General features: G+C 42.9%; 1 protein-coding gene across 4 annotated transcripts in view; it reads right to left on the bottom strand.

Moving 5' to 3' along the window:
- Positions 1-784: 784 nt before the first annotated feature.
- The window catches only part of DIS3L (DIS3 like exosome 3'-5' exoribonuclease), a 33,854-nt gene continuing 12,268 nt past the window's right edge, over positions 785-22,370 (bottom strand). For 2 of the 4 annotated variants that reach the window (XM_025472423.3, XM_025472421.3), the window contains exons 4-17: positions 20,298-20,433; positions 16,968-17,144; positions 15,608-15,686; positions 14,326-14,505; positions 12,059-12,228; positions 10,720-10,881; positions 8,574-8,821; positions 7,909-8,001; positions 5,319-5,852; positions 4,367-4,521; positions 4,087-4,265; positions 2,644-2,789; positions 1,461-1,635; positions 785-1,373 (exon numbers count right to left, since the gene is read on the bottom strand). In XM_025472423.3, the coding sequence (XP_025328208.1) occupies positions 1,065-1,373; positions 1,461-1,635; positions 2,644-2,789; positions 4,087-4,265; positions 4,367-4,521; positions 5,319-5,852; positions 7,909-8,001; positions 8,574-8,821; positions 10,720-10,881; positions 12,059-12,228; positions 14,326-14,505; positions 15,608-15,686; positions 16,968-17,144; positions 20,298-20,433 (2,743 nt within the window). In that variant the 3' untranslated portion in view covers positions 785-1,064. Of the gene's footprint in view, positions 1,374-1,460; positions 1,636-2,643; positions 2,790-4,086; positions 4,266-4,366; positions 4,522-5,318; positions 5,853-7,908; positions 8,002-8,573; positions 8,822-10,719; positions 10,882-12,058; positions 12,229-14,325; positions 14,506-15,607; positions 15,687-16,967; positions 17,145-20,297; positions 20,434-22,370 lie in introns of those variants that run through there. The other 2 variants (XM_025472422.3, XM_025472424.1) reach the window with 2 other exon arrangements.

The raw sequence follows: 22,370 nt of genomic DNA, 5'->3' as shown, positions 1-22,370 counted from the left end.
ATTGAATCCCACATCAGGCTCCCGGTGCATGGAGCCTGCTTCTCCCTCTGCCTATGTCTCTGCCTCTCTCTCTCTCTCTCTCTCTATCTAAATAAATAAACAAACAAACAAACAAACCTGAGATCTAGAGTTGCGTGCATGGTCCACCAACTGAGCCAGCCAGGGGCCTAGAGAAGGTGGCTTTTTGTGAGACAGACTGGCACAGTAATGGTGCTAAAGTGGCTTTTATCTGTGAAGCCAGGACAGGTGGCCATCTTCATGCCATCAGGCTTGCTGACTTCTCTTGTGGATGGGGTGACAAGGATGGTTTGGCTGAAAGGCAGGAAGTTGAGCACAAGAACATAGGGGCTGTGTGGGCAGGCCTCTGGCTGGCTGTGGACTGGCCTAGTGGAGGACTGAAAGAAAAGTTCTTTTTCCAGCAGTAGGAAAAAAAAGTAACAAGTCTTAAACAAGGGCAAGGCCACTGCAACTCCATCCAAGGAGAACTTGGCCAAATAAGAGGGTGGAAAGGGAAGTTTGAGAGAACAGGCTGTACTTACCTGTGCTCTCCACCCCACTCCCTGTGCCTTTTCCCCCGCTGGTGTGGGGATAGTAGGGGAGGTTTGAGTCAAACATGGCATAGGAGTTTTAGAGTGGGTAGGTGGACAGAACTAAATCTTACCTGTAAGAAAGCAACTGAAAAGTCAATCTGACATGATGTCAGAGGGGCCAATGATCCAAATGCCCCAGAGGAGCAGTTAATAAAAATTAAAACTTATTTTGAAAGAACAGATTTGAGACAAGCTAATCAAAAATCAATTCTGGATTTATTAAAAGGAGACTGGCAGTGTGACTTGCAGAGTCACCATTCATGATCTATCCATTTCTGAAAAATCAGTTTCCAAAGGGACCTAACTGCACCTCAATGCAGCTTTAATGATGAGAAAACATTTTGCGCACTGGTGAACTATCTACCGAATCCCAATGGACTAGAACATTAGGTGACACGGAACATTAGATATTAATGTTAAAAAGAAGGTAAAGCATTCACAAAACAGCTCTTTTAATGAAGTAAAAAGAGTATTTCACATTACATAACTGTTAGAAACATCCAGGAGAGCTAGGTCCCTTATCTCCTCCAGGAGTGTGTACAGGCTTCTTCCTTTGGTTTGGCAGTATTTTTGATAATCTTCCTGAATGATGTTTACTTTGACTTCTTGGGCAAGCTGAGCCTCCTCCACAGATCTAGTTACTTCTTTCACTAAATCACTCTTTAACAAGAGGGAGCTCTGTTGAAAAAGTTCTGTATCTGGTATCATGTACGGTTTGTTGCTTATTATTTCAAGCCTGATTGTATCTGAATGGCAGCGAGAGGCCTGTACAGATATTCTCACCTATCACAAAGGAGAAAATGCGTATTACCAAATCACATTCTTGATGTTAGATGTTGAAAGCAATGTTTAATATAAGTATGGACTTACTGTGACATGGTCAAACAAATGGAATGTAACAGATTCCCCTCCTGTTGTGGTAGAGGTGATTTTGTTTTGAAATCGTTGAAGGGATCCTGGTTTCCATTCCGAACGGCTATCTGAGCCACATGAGATCACTAAACCATCTTTATTTCTGAGATAAGCAGCACCTTTAATCCCAAACCTGAATCGTTGCCAGAAAAAAAATGCAGAGATAATGTATTCTTAGTATACAAATTTTGTATACTTATTAATCAAGAAAGCTAGTCTTCTAGATTAAAAACTTTCCCTCTCATTTACCTCCAAATATTTCACTGAGAAGATGGAAAAATATTTTGCTAAATAAAAGTAAAATCCCTGGGGATCCCTGGGTGGCGCAGGGGTTTAGCGCCTACCTTTGGCCCAGGGCGTGATCCTGGAGACCCGGGATCGAATCCCACGTCGGGCTCCCAGTGCATGGAGCCTGCTTCTCCCTCAACCTGTGTCTCTGCCTCTCTCTCTCTCTCTCTCTCTCTCTCTCTCTGTGTGTGTGTGTGACTATCATAAATAAATAAATAAAATAAAAAAAAATAAAAAAAAATAAAAGTAAAATCCCTATCAACACTGATGTAGATGTACTAGATGCTAATCTTTTATACTTTTTTTTATTTTTATTTTTATTTATTTATTTATTTTATACTTTTTTTTTTAAAGTAGGCTCCATGCCCAGTGTGGATCCCAACGTGGGGCTTGAACTCACAACCGTACCATCACAACCTGAGCTGAGGTCAAGAGTCAAATGCTTAAAAAAAAAAAAAAAAAGAGTCAAATGCTTAACTGAGCCACCCTACTTTTATACTTACATAGTGCATTATTCTATTACATTATGTACATCAGTACCCAAATAGTTGTATTTTAGTAGTTTATATGTAATATACTGTTTGTGTTCTACACTTAGTTTAACTATGATTTTTTTTTTTTTAAGATTTTATTTGAGAGCATGAGCAGGGTGTGTGGGTATGGGGTGAAGCAGAGGGAGAAGGAGAAGACTCCCTGCTGAGCAGGAAGTCCAACTATATGGGGCTCTATCCCAGGACCCAGAGATCATGACCTGAGCTGAAGGCAGATGCTTAACCAACTGAGCCACTCAGACGCCCCTAGTGTAACTATGATTTCTTAACTATTAACATTAGATGTATTAGATGTAACATACCTTGGTATAAATACAAGCACACCATTTGTTCTAATTGAATATATAACTCCATCAGATATGCAACGCTCCTCATTCTCTGGGTCTTTGTCTTTAAAATACATGCACTGGAAGAGCTCAGTAGATTGCTTCTGAGAATGCTGTGCTGCCTGTAAGAAGCACAATGTGAAGCATGCGGACATTCCTGGGGAAAACACAGAACCCAAACTCCTACAGAAACAATGTCTTTAAAAAGGCAGGCCTCTAGAAAACTATTCATACAAATATTCTTCTCTATTATGAATTAAATCAATTTTGTGGGAACCTAACCATCAAACAATCATTCTCTCAAAAATGTCTTTTAAGAAAACAACCTGTTAACAACAACAACAACAAAAAAGCCCTGTTTGTTATTTAGAATCCCTTACAGTTCATTCAGGTAGAGGAGAATATCCATATCCATGCCTCACCTTTATTTTCAAGGCTGTCCTACCACAAATCCTGCTGCTCTAAGTATAAATTAGTACTGCTATTCTGGAGGGCAATTTAGTAATATGTATCAAAGTTTTATTTATGCAGCAATTAATTACTGCCAGGAATATATCCAGGCAACAATCTGAGAAGTCTGTAGAAGTGTATATACAAGGAGGGGTATAAACTGAATTGCCTAGAACAGTACTGCCCAACGGACCTTTCTGCAATGATGGAAATGCTCTATAGATCTAGGTGGCCCCAAAGGGAGCCACTAGCCACATACATCTACTGAGAATGTGAAACGTGGCTAGTGCAACTGAGGAACTGAGCTTTTAATCTAATTTTTAAGAATTTAAATAGCCTACATAGCTAGTGGCTATAATACTGCGTAGCAGTGAACTAGCATAACAGGATACAAAATTATATAATTATATAATTACAAAAAAATTATATTGCACATTTAGTTTAGGTAGTTTCCAATTTTTCCTGTATCACCAAATGCCCTTATTCTATGCTGTACAATAATGTAGCCACTAGCAAACAACAGGAATTAAAATACAGAGCAGCTTTTAAGACAAAGATGTAATTACTCTAAAGTGGTGTTGTCAGTAACAGATATGTCAGGTGCAAAAGAGTTCAGAGAGCAGGTATGGTGCCATATTTGTTAAAATAAAGCATCGTCTAGAAGGGTGAATAATGGCTATCTCTGGGTGGTAAGATAATAATTTGATCTTTTATGTTTCTACATTTTGGGAAAAACATCTAACTCATGGTTAAATCTCCTAAACCCACATTAAGTGACTTCATAATATTTATAAATGTATTGAGAGCTAGACAAGAAACTTTACAGTTTTTCATGTTATCTCAATGGTTAAAATAATGCTAGAATTTAATTCACTAGAATATATGGTACTTTTTTCTACCATACAAAAAGCTGATATATTCTCTTAGGAAAAGAGATGATGGATAAGAGAATTTAAAATCCCTTCTTACTCGGTTTCTGTTGTTGATATGTCTGCATAATTCCTCAAGATCTTTGTTGCTTAACAAATTGTCCTTAATTTCCATTTTCTTATCTTTTGAAATGGCTGCCATTAATAATCGGTGTACTACGATATCTGAATATCTTCTTATTGGAGATGTAAAGTGGGTATATTTATCTAATGCAAGGCCTTCAAAAAGAAACCAAAAGATGGAAATCAACAAAAAAATACACTTTTTTAAACAACCTGCTCAAGGTTATGGCCACACAAAAGAAAATGCTATCATTCACCATAATGATGGAACTCTTCCTCCGCACATGACCCCGTGGAGAAATACAGTGCATTAGACATGGCCTGTGTGGCCATGGATCGCAGCAACCTGTTTACAATGGGATCGTTGGGGTCATTTGCATTATCCAGAGAATCAGCCAGTGTTTTATTGGACCTGACAAAAAAAAAAAAAAGAAAAGAAAAACAGGAAAATATTAGTCCCCAGCAACAATTTGCAAGTCAATGCGCTCAGAGGGAAATCTTTCACTCATCACTCTGAAGAAATTTTATTTTGGATATGTTTTAGAAGCAACTCTTTTCAACTACAGAAATCTAGTTTGCTTTTGAGATTTAAACAAAGTAAGTGGGGGCGCCTGGGTGGCTCAGTGGTTGAGCAGCTGCCTCTGGCTCAGGTCGTGATCCTGGGGTCCAGGGATTGAGTTCTGCATTGGGCTCCCTGCAGGGAGTGTCTCTGTGTGTCTCTCATGAATACATAAATAAAAATCTTAAAAAAAAAACAACAACAACGAAGAATCTTTATACACCTAACAGCATAGCTTTGAAATAAATAAATAAAATCTTAAAAAAAAAATAAAGTGTATCAATTTAAATACATTTCTGAAGTATGTACTGATACCTATGTGGTTAACATCCAGCATATAGTAGGTGGTCAAATACTTGAAATAAAGTATTGAAATAAATAGGATTACTTGGTGTTTGCCTGTAGGGTTATGAATTTAAACCAAGGGAAACAGGTTCCTTACTTCTGCATTACAAATTGTAGGAGATCAAAACTATGCCTAAATAAACTCACTTTAATTTTAATCTCTATACCTACATTATGGTAAATGAAGAGAGCCAAGAAGCTTTCTATTTTTGGTCAAAGATCTGACTGTCACATTTTAAGAACTACTGCAAGATAAATAAGTGTGCAGCACTCCTGCCATTGCTCTGCCCCCTCAGAGGAGTTACCGTGTATCTATGAAGAAGCCTTTGGCTTTAGCACATTCTCGCAGTTCAGAAAAAAATTCCTGGTGTGGAGGAGGGTGTTGGCGCAGCAAGGCCTGATGAGGGAAGCTTTCCCAGATTTTCCGGGCTACCCAGTGGTTGGCCAGGATCATGCACTCAGCCACGGTCTCATGGACTTCCAGGGGCTGCTTGGGGATGAGGTCATGGATGTTCTTTTTCTCATCCAGCTGAACACGAACCTCTACCCCCTCCAGCTCCAGGGCACCACAACGGTCTCGCTTAGCTCGGATGTGACGCGCTATGTCCGTCAACTTTCCAAGGGCCCACACTAGCTCCTCTAGCTTGGCTTGTCTGCTCTTCGTGTCCAGGTTTTTGAGTTCTGGAATATCCTCAACCACGGTGACGTTTCCATCCAGCAGTTCCTGGGCCGCTTCATAAAACAGTTTGTAGGCTGATCGGATGATGGTTCTGCCGAACCACACGTTCTTAATTTCATAGGAGGTTCTATCCAACTCCCAGATCACACTTACAGCATACCTACAAAACCAGTAATGCTAGCATTATCACTCCATTCTTCCATTTTTGAAGCAAGGAGAACTAGACCCTACATGTGACTTAAAAGAAATGACAATGCTACAGGTTTCTGGACCAATGTCTCAATCCAAACATTCCACTATTTACTACAAAACTATTTAAAATTAGGGATCCCTGGGTGGTTCAGCGGTTTAGCACCACCTCCGGCCCAGGGCGTGGTCCTGGGGTCCCCGGATCGAGTCCCACGTCGGGCTCCCTGCTTGGGGCCTGCTTCTCCCTCTGCCTGTGTCTCTACCTCTCTCTCTCTCTCTCTCTCTCTCTCTGTCTCATGAATAAATAAAATCTTAAAAAAAAAACTATTTAAAATTAAAACCAACTTTAGGTTCTGCTGAGCTCTGAGCAAATCTGAAAGGAGTTCACATGTAATGTCACACAGGCTATCTTACAGTTCTCCTGTTTAGTTAGACTAGCATAGCACTGAGAGAGCCACGTCTGGTGGGCTCTTTAGTAAAGTAGAAGAAAGCAAGCCTTTCAAATCCTATAGAGTAACACTGAATTATCATATCGCTCTCAACGGTAGTTAATTAGCAAAAAAGTGTATTTAGTAAAGAACCACTTTGCCACCAAATCACTGTTTAAAAACATACGCAACATTAGCAACTCGTATAAAAAAACAAAAGGTTAATTTTCCTAATATGTAAAGAGTTCTTATAAATCAATTACAGAAATGGAGAACTCAAAAAAAAATGGGAAAGGAACATGAAATAGTTCACAGAAAAGGATACATACATAAATGACTGTTAAACATACACAAAAATGCTTAACTTTATTCATAAAAGGAAAAATGCAAATTAAAACCACCTAAGTAAGATACCATTTTCATCTCAAATTGGCAAAGATAAAAAATGCAACATGTGTTGGCAAGACTTTTGGAGAAAGCATTCTCACACATTGATGGTGGGACTGTAATTGGTGTAACCCTTATGGAGGACAATTTGATTACATCTATCTAAACACAAATGCATTTATCCTTTGACACAGAAATTCCACTTCTAGGAATTCATCCTCTAAGCATACTATACTTTTAAACATGTGCAATGACCTATGTTCCATGTAATTCGGTGTAGTTTTGTTTGTAATAGCACAAGTCTGAAAATAATCTAAATTTCCATAGACAAGCAACTGTTAACGTGGAATAGTCTCCACACTGTATTGTTTTTTTTTAAAATTTTTATTTATTTATGATAGTCACAGAGAGAGAGAGAGGCAGAGACACAGGCAGAGGGAGAAGCAGGCTCCATGCACTGGGAGCCCGACGTGGGATTCGATCCCGGGTCTCCAGGATCGCGCCCTGGGCCAAAGGCAGGCGCTAAACCGCTGCGCCACCCAGGGATCCCTCCACACTGTATTGTTAAGAGAAATAAAAAAGCTGCTGAAAGCATGCACGCGCACACACGCATATATATATTATATAAAATGTCACCAGTTGTGTATGAAACAGAGACCATATGTCCATTTGTGTGTATATACATTATATCTAGAAAAATACATGAGATATTGGTAACTGGGGCCAAGTGATAGGAGGGGAGCCTTTCACTAAATATTTTTTAGAATCTATGAATTTTGGACTATATAGTCTTATTACATATTCAAAGGTAGATATAAATGTTAACTACAACAAATAAAGAACTCCCCAAGTTCATGATCCTCATGCAAAATAGCCTCAACCAGGGAATCCACGTGCATAATGTCCTATGCATTTGTTCCCAGACTTTAGCTGAGTTTAAAAAGCCAACAGAGGGAGAAGCATCCTCATAGCTAGACAGAAAAGACAAGAAGAAAAGGGAGAGCTAAAGAAATAAAGTGGCCTACAAATAAGTGGCACAGAGGGTCCGGGGCTGGGGGGGGGGGGGCGGTGGAAACAAGGGTGGGGAGCAAGGGGTAGAGTGTATTCAAAAGAAGAGGAGAAAGAGGCTAGAAGCAAGAGCGCTAGGCATCACAGAAAAGCCAAGACAGTCTGGTGCTAAAAAAAAAAAAAAAAAGTCAGGAACAAACTCACCTATCAACGCCTCCCAGGAGGGAGCACAGATCAGCGCTGAGGATGGAGGGCAGCATGTCATAGCGACGGTCTGCTAAATAGTACGTGGTGGCCCTGTGAATGACACATACGCAGGTGCGTGACCTTCAGCAGCGAGAAGCAGAAGTGCTGACTGCAGGGGCTGCAGGGAGGGAATTGGCCAAGTCCTCAGTGCAGATCCCCCAAGGCTGCTACTTTTTCATAAAGTGCAGCAGACTGGGTAATCAAGCTATTCCCAGGTTCCCACTTTTCTAAGGGAGACTGCCTTGGGCTGAATACTCTTCCACTGACATAAAAAGGAAAGAAAAAATGACATGAATCTTCATTGTCCAAGAAAAATGAGAGTGTAATGAGCCAGTGTTTATAGAAAATAGCATCCACACGCAGAAAATTCAACTCATGGCGATTTAGAAGGGAAGTCGGTGGAAAGGTTCTGGGAAAGAAAGGAAAGGTAAACTGATCAAGGAGCTATTTCTCTAAAGGCAAAGGGGAAGGAAGTGGACCTCCTCCGTTTTTTTTCTCTAGGAGGGATTTTTTTCTCTGGGCAGAGTTGCACAAAAAACTGAAAGCCCTGTTTTGCAAATCTGAAACGAGGGAGTTATGGAACAGGTTCGCATCACAGGGCTGCTGTCAGATGGCATCATCACCTGGTTCTAGCTTCGGTGTCGATGTAGGAACTTGGCGGCACGAAGTGCGTCACGTCTGCAATATGGACCCCAAGCTCCAAGCTGCCATTAGCTAAGGTCCTGACCGAGAGCGTGTCGTCCACATCTTCGCAGCCTTTCGGGTCAATGCTGAACACCAGATGGGTTTCTCTCAAGTCTTTACGTTCTCGTTCCTCTTCAGGACTCACCTTCCAGGGGTTTCCAGGAGTATTGACTGGCATCTCGCACATCTGCACAAGAATCAGACATTCAGTTCTCACATCACAAGCTGCCTAAGGAAAATCTGCTCCCGAATATTCTCACTGCAGCCTTGTGGAAATCCCATTCATTCCCCAGTATCTTTTTGCAATTAACCTATATTTGCTTCTTTCTTTTTATAGATTTTTTTAAAATTTTTATTTATTTATGATAGTCACAGAGAGAGAGAGAGAGAGAGAGAGAGAGAGGCAGAGACACAGGCAGAGGGAGAAGCAGGCTCCATGCACCGGGAGCCCGACGTGGGATTTGATCCCGGGTCTCCAGGATCGCGCCCTGGGCCAAAGGCAGGCGCCAAACCGCTGCGCCACCCAGGGATCCCTATTTGCTTCTTTCCATCAGTAATTATTGCTTAGGTGCCTAACGTGTGTCAGGAATGGTGCTAGGCTCTGGAAAGGTCAGGAGCCCAGAAGAAGAGTGTCCCCTGCCCCTGAAGACCCTTACAGTCTGGCAGGAAACACGCTAGTTCCCAACAGCTTCTTTTGTTATGGAGGCCAGAGCAAAGATGAAGGGTGGCTCATAAAGAGCACAACCTCTACCCCATTTTCAAATGATCCACTTGTTTAAATGTAGTTGAGCTTTTAATTCAAGTCAAGCCCTGAAAAAAAAAAAAAAATCAACATGTCCCAAGTACTAAGAGAGAGTTCCTTAAAGATAATTTGAGCAGGACCAATCTAGGGCACTTTCTATTATTATCTGTTTAGGCCATCAATTTACAGTTAAGTAGGCTAAATGGGAAGAGAAAATTCTAGTCCTGGGAAGTCTAATCCATGCTTTATTTTATTCTAACATTTTCACTAAGAGCTGTCAAAACAAGTCAACAAATAATTTCCAGAAACTAATGTTAAACATAAAAATTTAATGTAAAATTTTCTAAAATATTTTTCTCTTATAGCTACTGTTCTGTCAAAAACTATAATGAAAATAAGAACACCCATACACTCTTGATGGCAATGCAAACTGGTCCAATTTTTCGGGAGAACAATCTGCCGATACATAATAAAAGCCACTTAAATTTTTTATGCCCTTTGACTTGGTAATCTTACTTTAAGGATTACATCCCAAGAAAAATGATGGAAAAGGGGGGTGGGGGAAGCATTGTTTATAAAAATGTGTGAAGTAGCATTTCTTACACTAGTGAAAAATTAAACAGTCCAATGCCCAGCAACTGAGGAATACTTAAACCAAGCAGAGTACATTGATAGGCAATAATTTACCATAACTACGAAGATGTCGCTATACCAATATATAGAAATAATTTTACATGAAAGAATCAGAACAGGAAATAGCATGGGGACACTATAGGTATATTGTGCAAGAATAATAAACAAGATTTATGAGCATTTTACAAGATCACAAAGTGATGGAAATAGCTAATGTTTTATGTTTATTGAACTTGTATTTTCTGAAGAGGTTACAAAAACTATTTCATGAGCATGATTTTTTGACCCGGGGGTCAGAGATGTATAGAACCCCAAAAGCTGCTCCCTGCAGCTCTGTGCAGGCCTCTGGGTGAGTGATTAGGACAGGGAGTGGAGCCCAGTAGGGTCTGTTAACTAGGCACTCTTGCAGCTGCCGGGGATGGATGTGTACTGACAATAAGACACTGACATATCATTTTTAAGCACAGTTGGAAAATGTAAAAATTTGAGAGCTTGTGAGGCTCTCGGAAACTAACTATGCACTTGGTGCTGACTTCAATCTGGTCCAAACCCAGAATAGAGAGGAGTGAGATTCTTCTATTATCTGTGGCTTTAGTGAGTAGTTACACAGTACAGAGGTTTTTCTTCTTAATCATGAAACAAATAACAAATGCAAAGAGAAACTGTACAGGATGTCTTTAACCAGACCAAAGGACTCTGGGAAAGCACACCTGAGCTTCGGAGAAAGGGACAACTGAAATACTGTTTTCCACCAAGATGGTTGCAATTTCTCCTTCTAGGTCCCCGATTCTTCCTAAAACGCGCACAAAATGTCCATTCGGATACACGGATGTCGATTCCCAGGAATCGATGCGTACAACCACCCTGAAGTCCTGCACGAAAAGAGAAAACAAACCCCATCAGCCCGGCACCAGGAATTAAGTGGGTCAATGAGAAGCACCAGACAAGACAAACAGCATCAAGCTCCAAAAAGAGTGGCCAGTTTAATGGTGGGTTTTGGTTTTTGTTTTGGTTCTTGCTGTTTTACTAAATTGCCAGATGGTTATGTAACTGCTTGGCCTGGGGCTTTAGCAGGAGGCAAGAGCTCTCCACATCACAGAAGAAGGCTGGAAATTTTAGTCTCTTAAAGAAAGCCAACTGTAACCCTTTCTAGTTAACATTTGCAACACAAAGGAACACCCCATCGTGCATAGTACAAAGTCATTTTCAAAACACAAATCTCAACTTTGCCAGTGCAGGAGTGACTTTCTACTTTCTTGGAAGTTACTTTCTTATTTTTAAGGACATCTTTTGATGGGGAAGGAGGGGTCAGTGTGAAATAAACCTCACTGCCCCCAAATTCCAGTAAATCATGGGTATGGAAGGCAATGGTCGAAGCTGGCCTCCGAGCGCCTGCGGAAGGCCTCAAAAGATGTAAAGGGTGCACAATGACCCAGTTATTGGCTCGGTGCACAACAACACAGTTATTGGCTCGGGACATCCTGCTACAAGGTCTCATTTACAAACTGTAAAGCATCAGGCAAATCAAATTAGGTCATGCCTGTACTCTTCGACACCAGAAAGGTTAATTTCTAACTTCCTTGTTTATGTCTTCTGTCCAGTGTTATATTCCTTTATGGATAATCGATTCGGTGAAGTACCACTATATCATCCCTACAGGGCAGAGTGATCGTATTTCTATATCGCTGGCTGGAATAAAGCTTGTTAGTGTTGGCAAAGCATATCTATTGAAAGTTTCTGTGTTGGACAGCTGGATAACGTATGTACTCTGTAGTTGTCCTACACAGCTCTTTCTAGGACAGTTTCTCTCTGGCCTTCATTTATTAACCAAGGACTACTTAACAGATGGTTCTATATATTTAGAATTTTCATTTGTGCTGCTGAAGTGAGCACTATATATTTAGAATTTTTAAAAAACGGGATCTCGAAATGCCAGATGCCATCAATAATTCACCCCTTCTTATGCAAAGGAACTAACAATGTTTTCTGGGATAGCTCAAGAGCTGCCAAAGGCAGGAGGAAAACCGGGAGAAGTACGACGTCAGCTACCTGGAGGGCTTCTGCTTGCTGAGTGCTAATTCGGATTTTGGGAATTCTGTAATCCCAAGGTGTAACGAGGATTTTCTGAGCATTTTTGCCCTGAGACTGGACCTCTTCTTTGGATGGAAATGTCACCACATAATCCCGCCAGTTCTTCTGAAGGATGCCCACCACTCTGCCTTTGGGAAAACAAAACAAAGTAAGGCCTTAGCTGGTGAGATGTTACCTCTCTGGACGCTAACTGGTTCACCAGTGAGGAAGAAAACAGGAAAACACAACGTCCTATTTGTATCAAGCACATCCATACAAGTTGACAGATGCTTAAACATTTGCCTTCCTAGCATTTTACTATTAAGATGGTTAATCTTCTGAAAGAGAGATAATTTTTTTAAATAACATCATCAGTTTGCCCTTTCTGCCGTGGGGTCTGACGTGACACTTAGGATCCATTAGTCCCATTAGTCCCACACTCTCTTTTGCCCTCTCCTTATCAATTTCAGGTTTCGGTGCATTGGGAAAAGCCAGTGATTTCATTTTTTTTTTTTTTTAAACTCATGCACTCTCCTGTGCAATTTCACTGTCTTCCTTGCATTTTCCCACCAGCCAAGATCATTTGAGCCACCACTGCATACGGTGAAGTATGCAAACCGTTAAATCTCATATACAACACTTGCCAGCATCACTGACCAGGTCAAGAAAATAAGCCAAACTCTAATAGTTAAAAGGGCTATCTTTTCACAAATAGTATGAGGCCCTGTTCTAGGTGCAGGGAATGTAGCAGTATCAGAACAAAGTCCTTGATTTTCTAGAGTGGATATTCTAGTCTGGACACCTGGAGGGAAAAAGACAAAAAAAAATACATGGAAGGTGGTGATTTTTGCCAAGAAAGATACAAAGCAGGTAAGGTGACCCAGAGTGATACAGGGCCAGCACTGGCAGCTATTTTCAATGAAGTGACAATCTGAGCAGAGACTTGAAGTGAGGGAGGTTGGTGTGAGGAGGTTTGGGGAAAGCTCATTTTCAGTGGCAGAGGGCAAGATGGTCAATGCGGCAGGAGGACAGTGATGATGAAGACAGTGACAGAAGGCAGCCCGAGCCGGCAAGACTCTAGGCCACAGTAAAGACTCTGGGTGTTATTCTTAGAGAAATAGGAGGCAGCCACTGGAGAACTTTGAGCAGAGATATGACAGGACCCAAAGACCTTTGAAAGGACCCCTGTGGCTGGCTCCTGTGTGGAGCAAAGGCCACTGGGAGTAGGGGCAGGAGCAGGAGACCACTGAGTAAGGAGGTGGCTGGGATAATCATGTCAAGGGGTTCTAGTGGACCACGTCAGGACAGGAGCAGTGGAGCAGGGGACCCGCCACATTCAGGCCACACAAGAAGGCAGAGCTGCCAGGACTCGCTGATGAGTGAGAGAAAAAGGCAAGGGCAATCTCAGGGGCTTTGGGTTGACCAAGTGTAGAAAGAACCTGCCATTTATTGAGAGGAGGAATACTCGGGGAGGAGCAGGTTTGGGGGCAGAAGTCAGGAGTTTGTTATTAGGCTTGTTGTTTGTTATTAGGCTTATTGTTATTAGTTTGTTAAAAGGGAGGTGCCCACTGGACATTCAGGGGCAGATCCAGGGAGACAAGTGAGGAGACGACCCTGGAGGCTGGGAAGGGGGGCTGGGCCGGAGCAACAGAGTGAGAGGACTGAAGGAGACTCAGCGAGGAGCCCAGGCATATGCCAGAGGCCTAGAAGATTGGAAGCTCTAGCAAAGGGACCAAGAAGGAGCCTCAGCAGGGGAGCCGAAGCACCTAGAAGCCAAAGATGAGGCCGTGATTTGCTGGCCGAAGGCTGCTGAGGGTTACAGGTGCTGAGGGCTGTTGGCAAGGAGGTACCGGTGCCCTTGACAAGAGGTGACAGGTTTCTGCGGGGTGGGGGGCGCCTGCATGTAGTGGCTTCGGGAGACAACGGGCAGAGAAGAAGCAGAGGACGCAGGGTGAGGGGTTCCACTGAGGCTGGCCACACGCCGAGGCGGAGGAAGGGGCAGTAGCTGCAGGGGACCCGGGACCTGAGAGGATTTCTGGTCTTGTTCTGTTCTAGGATGGGGGGTACGACAGCACATTGGGATGCTGAGGAGAAGAACATAAAACTACAGAAAAAGGGAACTAGTAATGGAGGAAAGAAATGATACCGAGCCCCGAGAGCCGTAGTATTTCTGGGTTGTCACAGAGAGGGCTGGGGCACGTCCCACGGGCGCACTGGTGAGTTGGGAGGCCGGCTGGCAGGCTCACCTGTGGGCATGGGCTCACTCGGGGGGTCTCCCGAGGCCTTGTCATCGCTGTCATTCTCACACAGGGCGGCGGTTCTTCCCTTCCATTCATTTTTAGGGAGCAGTTCCACGACTACCACGTCGCCGTGAATGGAGCGGTTTCGAGCCTTCATCCCGTGGATGAGGATGTCACTGACTAAACCTGTGTTTGGGCGGGCACACAGAGACCCCATAAAGCCACGGGGGATGCCACACATCATGAATCTGACGTCTCATCAGCGTCCCTGCAAATAAAAGCTTCCTCCCCCTTCAAAGGTGAAGCCAAACCTCATTCCACAGGTTAGGAATGAGGAAACGCTGTCACCGTGTCCTATGACGTCAGGTGCATGCATGCATTTATTTATTTATTTATTTATTTATTAATTATAGTCACAGAGAGAGAGAGAGAGGCAGAGACACAGGCAGAGGGAGAAGCAGGCTCCATGCACCGGGAGCCCGACGTGGGATTCGATCCCGGGTCTCCAGGATCGCGCCCTGGGCCAAAGGCAGGCGCCAAACCGCTGCGCCACCCAGGGATCCCTCGTCAGGTGCTTTTATAAGGCCTACCTCACCCGTCTCTCACGGTAGGTAATAGGCCCCTGCGTGAGGCTATGTGAGCCCACAGCGTTCCAGGAGGCCACGCAGCCAGGGAGCGGTCGGCAGGCCGAGGAACCACGGACACAGCCAGCTCACGAGCAGCAGCCGGAGAGCCACTGGGTGTTTTCCACCCTGCCATCGAGGCCCTCAGAACTATATTCTATTATGATACAACTTACTTCCACATCTTCTTCATTTTTATCACTTTTACAATTATTCCAGCAAGACCACAAAGGGCAGTGTCTTAAAATCACAGCCAAACTGCCTCAGCAGCAGATCTAGCCCCACCACTCACCAGGTGTGTGAGCTCGGGCAAGTGACTTTGTTTCCCTGTATTACAGTTTCCTCATGTGTAACCTTGTGTATCTTCGTGGATAAAAGGTGCAAAATAATGATAGTATCCACGTTAAGTGCTTAGAAAGGTACCTGATGCGTATACAGCAGGTACTCAATAAAATGTAGCTGTTCTCATCTTTAAAAACTGATTGCAATAAAATCAGAAACTATAAACTTCGAGGGGGAAAAAACACCAATCTGTGACCCCCACACACCCAGAGTGGGGATACCTGACATGGCATACATGACGGCAGGGTCAGCTTTGCTTTCTTCACTGTGTAATATCAGAATAAAGATGTAGTACGGAAGTTTACGTAAGGCTTATACTGAACCTGAATCTTTGCAGCTGGCTCCTTGAAGTCGAACGAAAGCTTCTATCTGCGCCCTGTGTTTGTTGACATTCAGGATTCCCTACAATCATAATAAAAATCAATAGAAAAATTTCTTTACTGCCCACTTTGCCTCCAAAGGTACAGTTTTCAAAAAGTATATGAAAATAACCCCAAAATATTCTTTTAAGGTCTGTGATCCCTTCCTTTAGGAAAAATACTCATCACCAAGGTCTCTTTTCTCCAGAGAACACACCATCATTTTGAACTATTCTTGGCTATACCAATAAAGGATATTTTACTGAAGTGATGAGTGGTCCTCAAAAAATCTTTTTCCTCAAAATATCCTCCCAGGAATGCTGTAAACTTTACTACCGAGTTGGAAGCATCAGAGTCTCTAGGCATACTCATTTAAGATGCCCATACTTTAGGGGCACCTAGGTGGCTCAGTTGGTTAAATATCCGACTCTTGATTTCATGCTGGGCATGCAGCCTGCTTAAGGTTCTCTCTCTCTACCTATCCCTCCCTAACCCCTACTCCCTTGCTCTCTAAATAAATAATAAATAAATAAAATTAATAATAATAATAATAATACCCACACTTTAGGAGGGACTTTGGCATGCTATTCTCAGTGTTTGGCTTGCATGAAAACTGTCTGAGCTGCTTGTCAAAATGTAAAATTCATGATGGAACAGTGCTGTATCTCAATAGTGGTGGTGGATACACAAATCTACTGATGTGATAAAACTGTACACACACAGACACACACGTAAAGCTGTTGAAATCTGATAAATAATCTGATTCCTTATCAACACAGCTTAACAGCTTCTGGGTCCTGGAGGACTACAAATGACCCCCTTGAAAGAGGCAGAGACACTGCATCTCTCTCTCTTGTGTCTCTCATGAAGAAAGAAAGAAAGAAAGAAAAGAAAGAAAAGAAAGAAAAGAAAGAAAAGAAAGAAAAGAAAGAAAAGAAAGAAAGAAAGAAAGAGGCAGAGACACTGCAAAGGAGCCAAGAAGCCAAATTTCACCAATTTCACAATTTTGTCAAAGGCAAATACCTTGATTCAAAATATAGTCTCTTTCCCAGAGACTGGAGGCATTAGAAGGCTTGTGTGGTGCTCAATATATAACCTGATTAAGAAGATTACAGAGTAGCATCAAACCAGGCAGCAAGGTGTCCATAATTAAATAAGCACGTAGGAAGAAAGACTCTCAAATCATCTGAAACACTGACAGCCCTGGCTTACTCATGCCCATTTTATTTACAGCTTTTGAAATTAAAGGCCTGTGATGGCCAATAAAGCAGAGAAGAAAACATGCGGGCTGGTCCCAACGCTGATGCTTCAGGACAACCCTCACCTGGATGTAGCGTCCCGATTTAATGCCAGCTTCTAACACTTCCAGGGGAAGATGTTCTGCGTACTCCTTCCCGTGGCTCTCCTGACTCTCATTCTCTCTCTCCCGTCGAGACTGAAGGATGGAGTCACAAAGCTCATGGGCGGCCTTTAAGTCAGGCCAAAAGTTGTCCAGGTAATTCTGCATTTAATAAAGGCATTAGAGAAACATGGTCAGAAAGATAGTGGTTTGGGGCACCTGGGTGACTCAGTCAGTTAAGTGTGTGCCTTCGGCTCAGGTCATGATGCCAGGGTCTTGGGATCAAGTCCCACGTTATCGGTCTCTCTGCTCAGTGGGGAGCCTGCTTCTCTGTCTCTCTGCTACTTTCCCTGCTTGTGTGCTATCAAATAAATAAATAAAATCTTAAAAAAAAAAAAAAAAGAAGAAGACAATGGCTCTTCCTTTTGGTAGTCTCACAAAAAGTCCTGGATGGGAATTGCTGGCACACATTTTTGAAGAGCTGTTAAATGAGCATTACCTCCCTGAGGCTCACATTACTGACTAGTTTTTTAACCATCTCACTAATCCCTGAAGCCTTGCCAAGTGAACCCTAGAAAGGCCCTTCCCACCATGGAATGTTTACTTTGCACTTTGAAATCTCCTCCTCTCTCTGCACGCATGCACACATCCTTGTCCTGCCTGTCTTTACAAGCATCTCATTACTGCAGACAATGGCCTGCGGTGAATGGAGAAAAGAAGCTCTTATGTGTGAATTCTCATCTTGTTTTTTGTTTTTTTTTTTTCATCTTGACATGTTTGAAATTTATAAGAGACTTAAATAAGCATGTAAAAATGGCAAGGAGCAAAGTGTCTATGGAAATGCCTAGTTTCCCCCCACCTACTGGCTATGTCAAATTAGCAGAGAGTGGCAAAGTGAAGGTTTTCGATTATTCTGAGGCCTCCGCCTCCCCAGCTGCCAGAGGACCAAGTCCTTGGTGACCATCCACAGATGTGGTTAACAGTCCTCACACAGACATACGTATTAATGTGATGACCTGGTACGAAATAGGACTTTGAAACAGGTGGCCAGGGTCCCCTTCACACACTGTTACTGCACCTTTTGGTGTAATTCTGTCGGAGAGACCCTAGGCCAAACACCAAGGCACCACTCGCAAGAGGACAGTGTGTTGACGTTGGCTGTGCTACGTCCAGAGTACACTCCCTCAGGGGGTTACTCTCACTAAATAACACCAATTTTACCTGTGTTTTTCACTCGACTTTAAGTCTAAGGTAGAGTCTAGCACGTTCTCTTTTTTCTCGAATTAAAAAGAAAATATATTATCCTTCTCGTCACCACCAGCATTTCTCCCACTGACTTAAGGGAACTGTTCAAATCACTTCCCTTCTTTCCCTAGTCCTTCGAGAAGTTCCGTCTCTGCTAACTCACTACCCACATTCTTTTTTTTTTTTTTTTTTTTTAATTTTTTTTTTTAATTTTTATTTATTTATGATAGTCACAGAGAGAGAGAGAGAGAGAGAGGCAGAGACACAGGCAGAGGGAGAAGCAGGCTCCATGCACCGGGAGCCCGATGTGGGATTCGATCCCGGGTCTCCAGGATTGCGCCCTGGGCCGAAGGCAGGCGCCAAACCGCTGCGCCACCCAGGGATCCCACTACCCACATTCTACGGTCACTTACCACCACCAAACTTCCACCAACTCTTCGCGAGGATATATGGTCTCCACTCTTCCCAGCTAACTTCAAGTCCCACAGAAAATTCTGGCCTTCCCTCTCATCTGAACTCCACAGTACCTCTTTTTTTTTCCCTGCTTTTTTTTTTCCCGCCTTTATGAAGCCCTCAATCACACGGTCTGCTTAGGAGATGCTATACACAATAAAACGGTACTATAGTGCTGGACTACAAAGAAAAGTAATTTTAACAAAAACTAGAAAAATGTAATTTTAGTCAACTGTCCTCTGTAGGAACAAGACATGATGTATTGCAACTGAAAAAACAAGTGACACTGCCATTAATACCCAGCGCCCCCGGAATTCTCTGGCATACCAGAACACTTTTTTTTATAGCAGGGCCAAGAAAATTCTATTGGCAAATCTTTAGCAATACATGCACCTGGAACTCTTATAGAATCTACAATTCAAAATCCAACTTGACTTTCTGTAAACTGACAGGGGTAATAGAGGGCCTCACTCTAGGTTCTGAATCAAAAACCAATATCAACCACTGGAACTTGATTGGCCAACTGGGCAAGACAGACGAGACCAGTAATCTACTGAGAGATTAACAGCTTTCCCCCCTTCCCAAAGGGTATCCCCAAAATAGGAGAACTGTGTTGCTAACACAGCCCAAGAATAGGTCACTGATAACACCGTTGCTGTCTGTGATCTGATGTGACAGCCTTCATATATCACATCTCATCACCCCGTCCTTTATCCTTATTAACCCCCATGCACATTCCTAAGTGGGGAAGAGCGAGGAACAGCAGAAAAACATGATTGGCCTTTAAAAACTATGTTGCGTGTGTACTCAGAAAAATAATTTGAGGGAATCCCTGGGTGGCTCAGTGGTTTAGTGCCTGCCTTCGGCTCAGGGCATGATCCTGGGGTCCCGGGATCGAGTCCCGCATAGGGCTCCCGGCATGGAGCCTGCTTCTCCCTCTGCCTGTGTCTCTGCCTCTCTCTCTCTGTGTCTCTCATGAATAAATAAATAAAGAAATAAAATAATTTGGGAGGCAGCAGAGCAGGGTGGGTAAGAGCTTTGGAGTCAGAATGCCAGGACTCTAATCTCAGTTCCACCACTTGTTGCCTGGGTGACTTTGTGTGAGTTGCTTAACCTTTCTGTGCTTTAGTTTCCTTATCAATAAAATATAGACAATAACATCTACCTCATGGGATTACAGCAAGAATTAAACAATACACTTAGAATAGTGCTTGGCATAGATAAATGGTGGCTATTACTATTAGGGGGGGCCATGTAAAACTGCCATTTTTTAGGTCAAAAACCTATTGACAATATCATAAGATCCAACCTATTCTCATCATCGTCATTACTAAGATTGTTATTGTTATAACTACACACGAGTTCACTGTCAACAGGGGCTTATTGGGCTGACGTCTCAGATGCTATGGGTCTTCTAGTCACAGAGTTTGCCCAAATTTGCTAAAGCTAAGATTACTTAGTTGGGGAGAAACAAAGACATGGAACTCGTTGGTTGAAGTGTTCCTTCACTCTTCATTGTCCCTTTTCTGTATTACCACCAGGACAGAGAGCTTTGTGGGTGCCACAGAGTAAATGAACGCACACAGACACATTTACGGACACAACAGATGTAAGTACCTTGAAAGAAATCACAAACACTCCTTCTGTTTCACTTCCATACTGCTGAATTGCCTCTTCATCTTCTGTCACCATGACGATAGGCATCCTATCCTGGCAATGGTGATAGTACCAAACGGCTGCATTGTATATGCTCCTAAAAAAGCAAAGGGCATGTGAGCCCTCCCAAGACAAGCTACTGTTCAAAGCTTCACGCCTGGCTTTTAATATGCTCTCCTTCAGTTTATGTAGACAACTATTCATTCACTCAACAACTAATTCTCGAGCACCTGTTATAAATATGTCCTGAGTTGGGTCCTTGCGGGGATACAAAGATGAATTAGACAGCACCTGACATCTCTTCTTCCCGAAGACATCCAACCATTTGCAGCAACCTCTTTCATTTGTTGATGTGGCCCAGAAACCGAGGCTCTGTCATCTTTTTTTTTTTTTTAAAGATTTTATTTATTTATTCATGAGAGACACAGAGAGAGAGGCAGAGACACAGGCAGAGGGAGAAGCAGGCTCCATGCAGGGAGCCTGATGCAGGACTCGATCCTGGGTCTCCAGGATCATGCCCTGGGCTGAAGGAGACGCTAAACCGCTGAGCCCTCTGCCCTCTGTCATCTTTTAATACCTTTTAGTTGGAAAGCTGTGACACACAGCACCACACAGGTGACCAAGCTAAACTATGTTTTGATTTTTAAAAAATTTTTTTTATGATAGTCACAGAGAGAGAGAGAGAGAGGCAGAGACACAGGCAGAGGGAGAAGCAGGCTCCATACACTGGGAGCCCAACGTGGGACTCGATCCCAGGTCTCCAGGATCGCGCCCTGGGCTAAAGGCAGGCGCTAAACCACTGCGCCACCCAGGGTTCCCCAAGCTAAACTATGTTTAAAAGAGGTTTAAAAGATGAAGAAACAAGTCTGGCTAAGAGAAAAACTAGGCTGCAAATGGCTGAAGATCATAATCCATTAAGGTATGGAATCACATGAAATGTCTGAAAATGTTCCTGAAAAGAATCAAAATTGGAAAAAATAACCCAGGCCTGAAGACGTGTGTTCAAGACTGGATTATGTTTCCAACGATGTGTATCAACTTGGATAATCGGTTTCTGTAGGCATCTGTTTTCCCTGCTGTAAATTAAGATGCTAGGTAAGGTTCCTTTAGTTTTAGGGGTGCCTGGGTGGCTCAGTTGGTTAAACATTTGACTTTTGGTTTTGGCTCAGGTCATGATCTCAGGGTTGTGAAGTCGAGCCCTACGACCAGCTCCACACTCAGCGTGGAGTCTGCTGGAGATTCTCTTTCCCTCTGCCCTTCCCCTGCTCTCTTTCTCTCATTCTCTCTCATATAAATTAAATTAAAATCTTTTAAAAAGATTTAGTTAAAAAAAAAATTCAGCCAACATATACTGAGTATCTATTCTGTGCAAGCCTGTGTAGTTGGTAAGTAAGATCATTTTAAGTACTCACATGTGACCTAATCTAGAGAAAGATTTGCTTTCCCTTCCTGGTATTAAGCCCTGCGGGAACTTAGTACTATAATTAAGGATTCAGTATGCATCAGTGCTTTTTTTTTTTTAGAGGATTTAAATATTTAATGGCTACACAGATAAAGAATCACAAGGAAAAAGACAATTTAAATATTTTGTATGGATAAGACATTTGAAAGCTTAAGGTCTCCTTGGCCCTCTGCAGAAGAGTTCAGCAGAGGCTATGGGTGCCCAGCCCCTGTGCCCCTGACTTAAGCTGCAGCTGGGCAGCACTTCTAGCCCACCCTAGGCCCAATGAGTGGAGTCAACACTCCTGTAGAATGATCCTCAGCTAAAGGCGGAAGTCTCTTTAACACCTTCGCCTCCACTCTTCTAGGTGACTTCTACGGCATATACTATGCAGCTTCTCAGAGGTTCCCAGTAGGACTGAGCCTCAGTTTCCTACAGCGGTAGCATATCCTGAACTGCTTTCCCTCCTCTGTCTCACACCAGGCACTTCCTCACTCCTGTTTCAGGGAATTACCTCCCACATCAACAACCCACACCCAACTCCTTGCTTCAAGCTCTGCTTTTAGGCAGATCTAAAAGGCAACAGCATACTT

Source organism: Canis lupus, chromosome 30 (genome assembly GCF_003254725.2).
Source record: "Canis lupus dingo isolate Sandy chromosome 30, ASM325472v2, whole genome shotgun sequence".
NCBI classification, from domain to species: domain Eukaryota; kingdom Metazoa; phylum Chordata; class Mammalia; order Carnivora; family Canidae; genus Canis; species Canis lupus.
The sequence above is the reverse complement of the archived record's forward strand: the minus strand, read 5'-3'. Positions and strand labels throughout refer to the sequence as shown.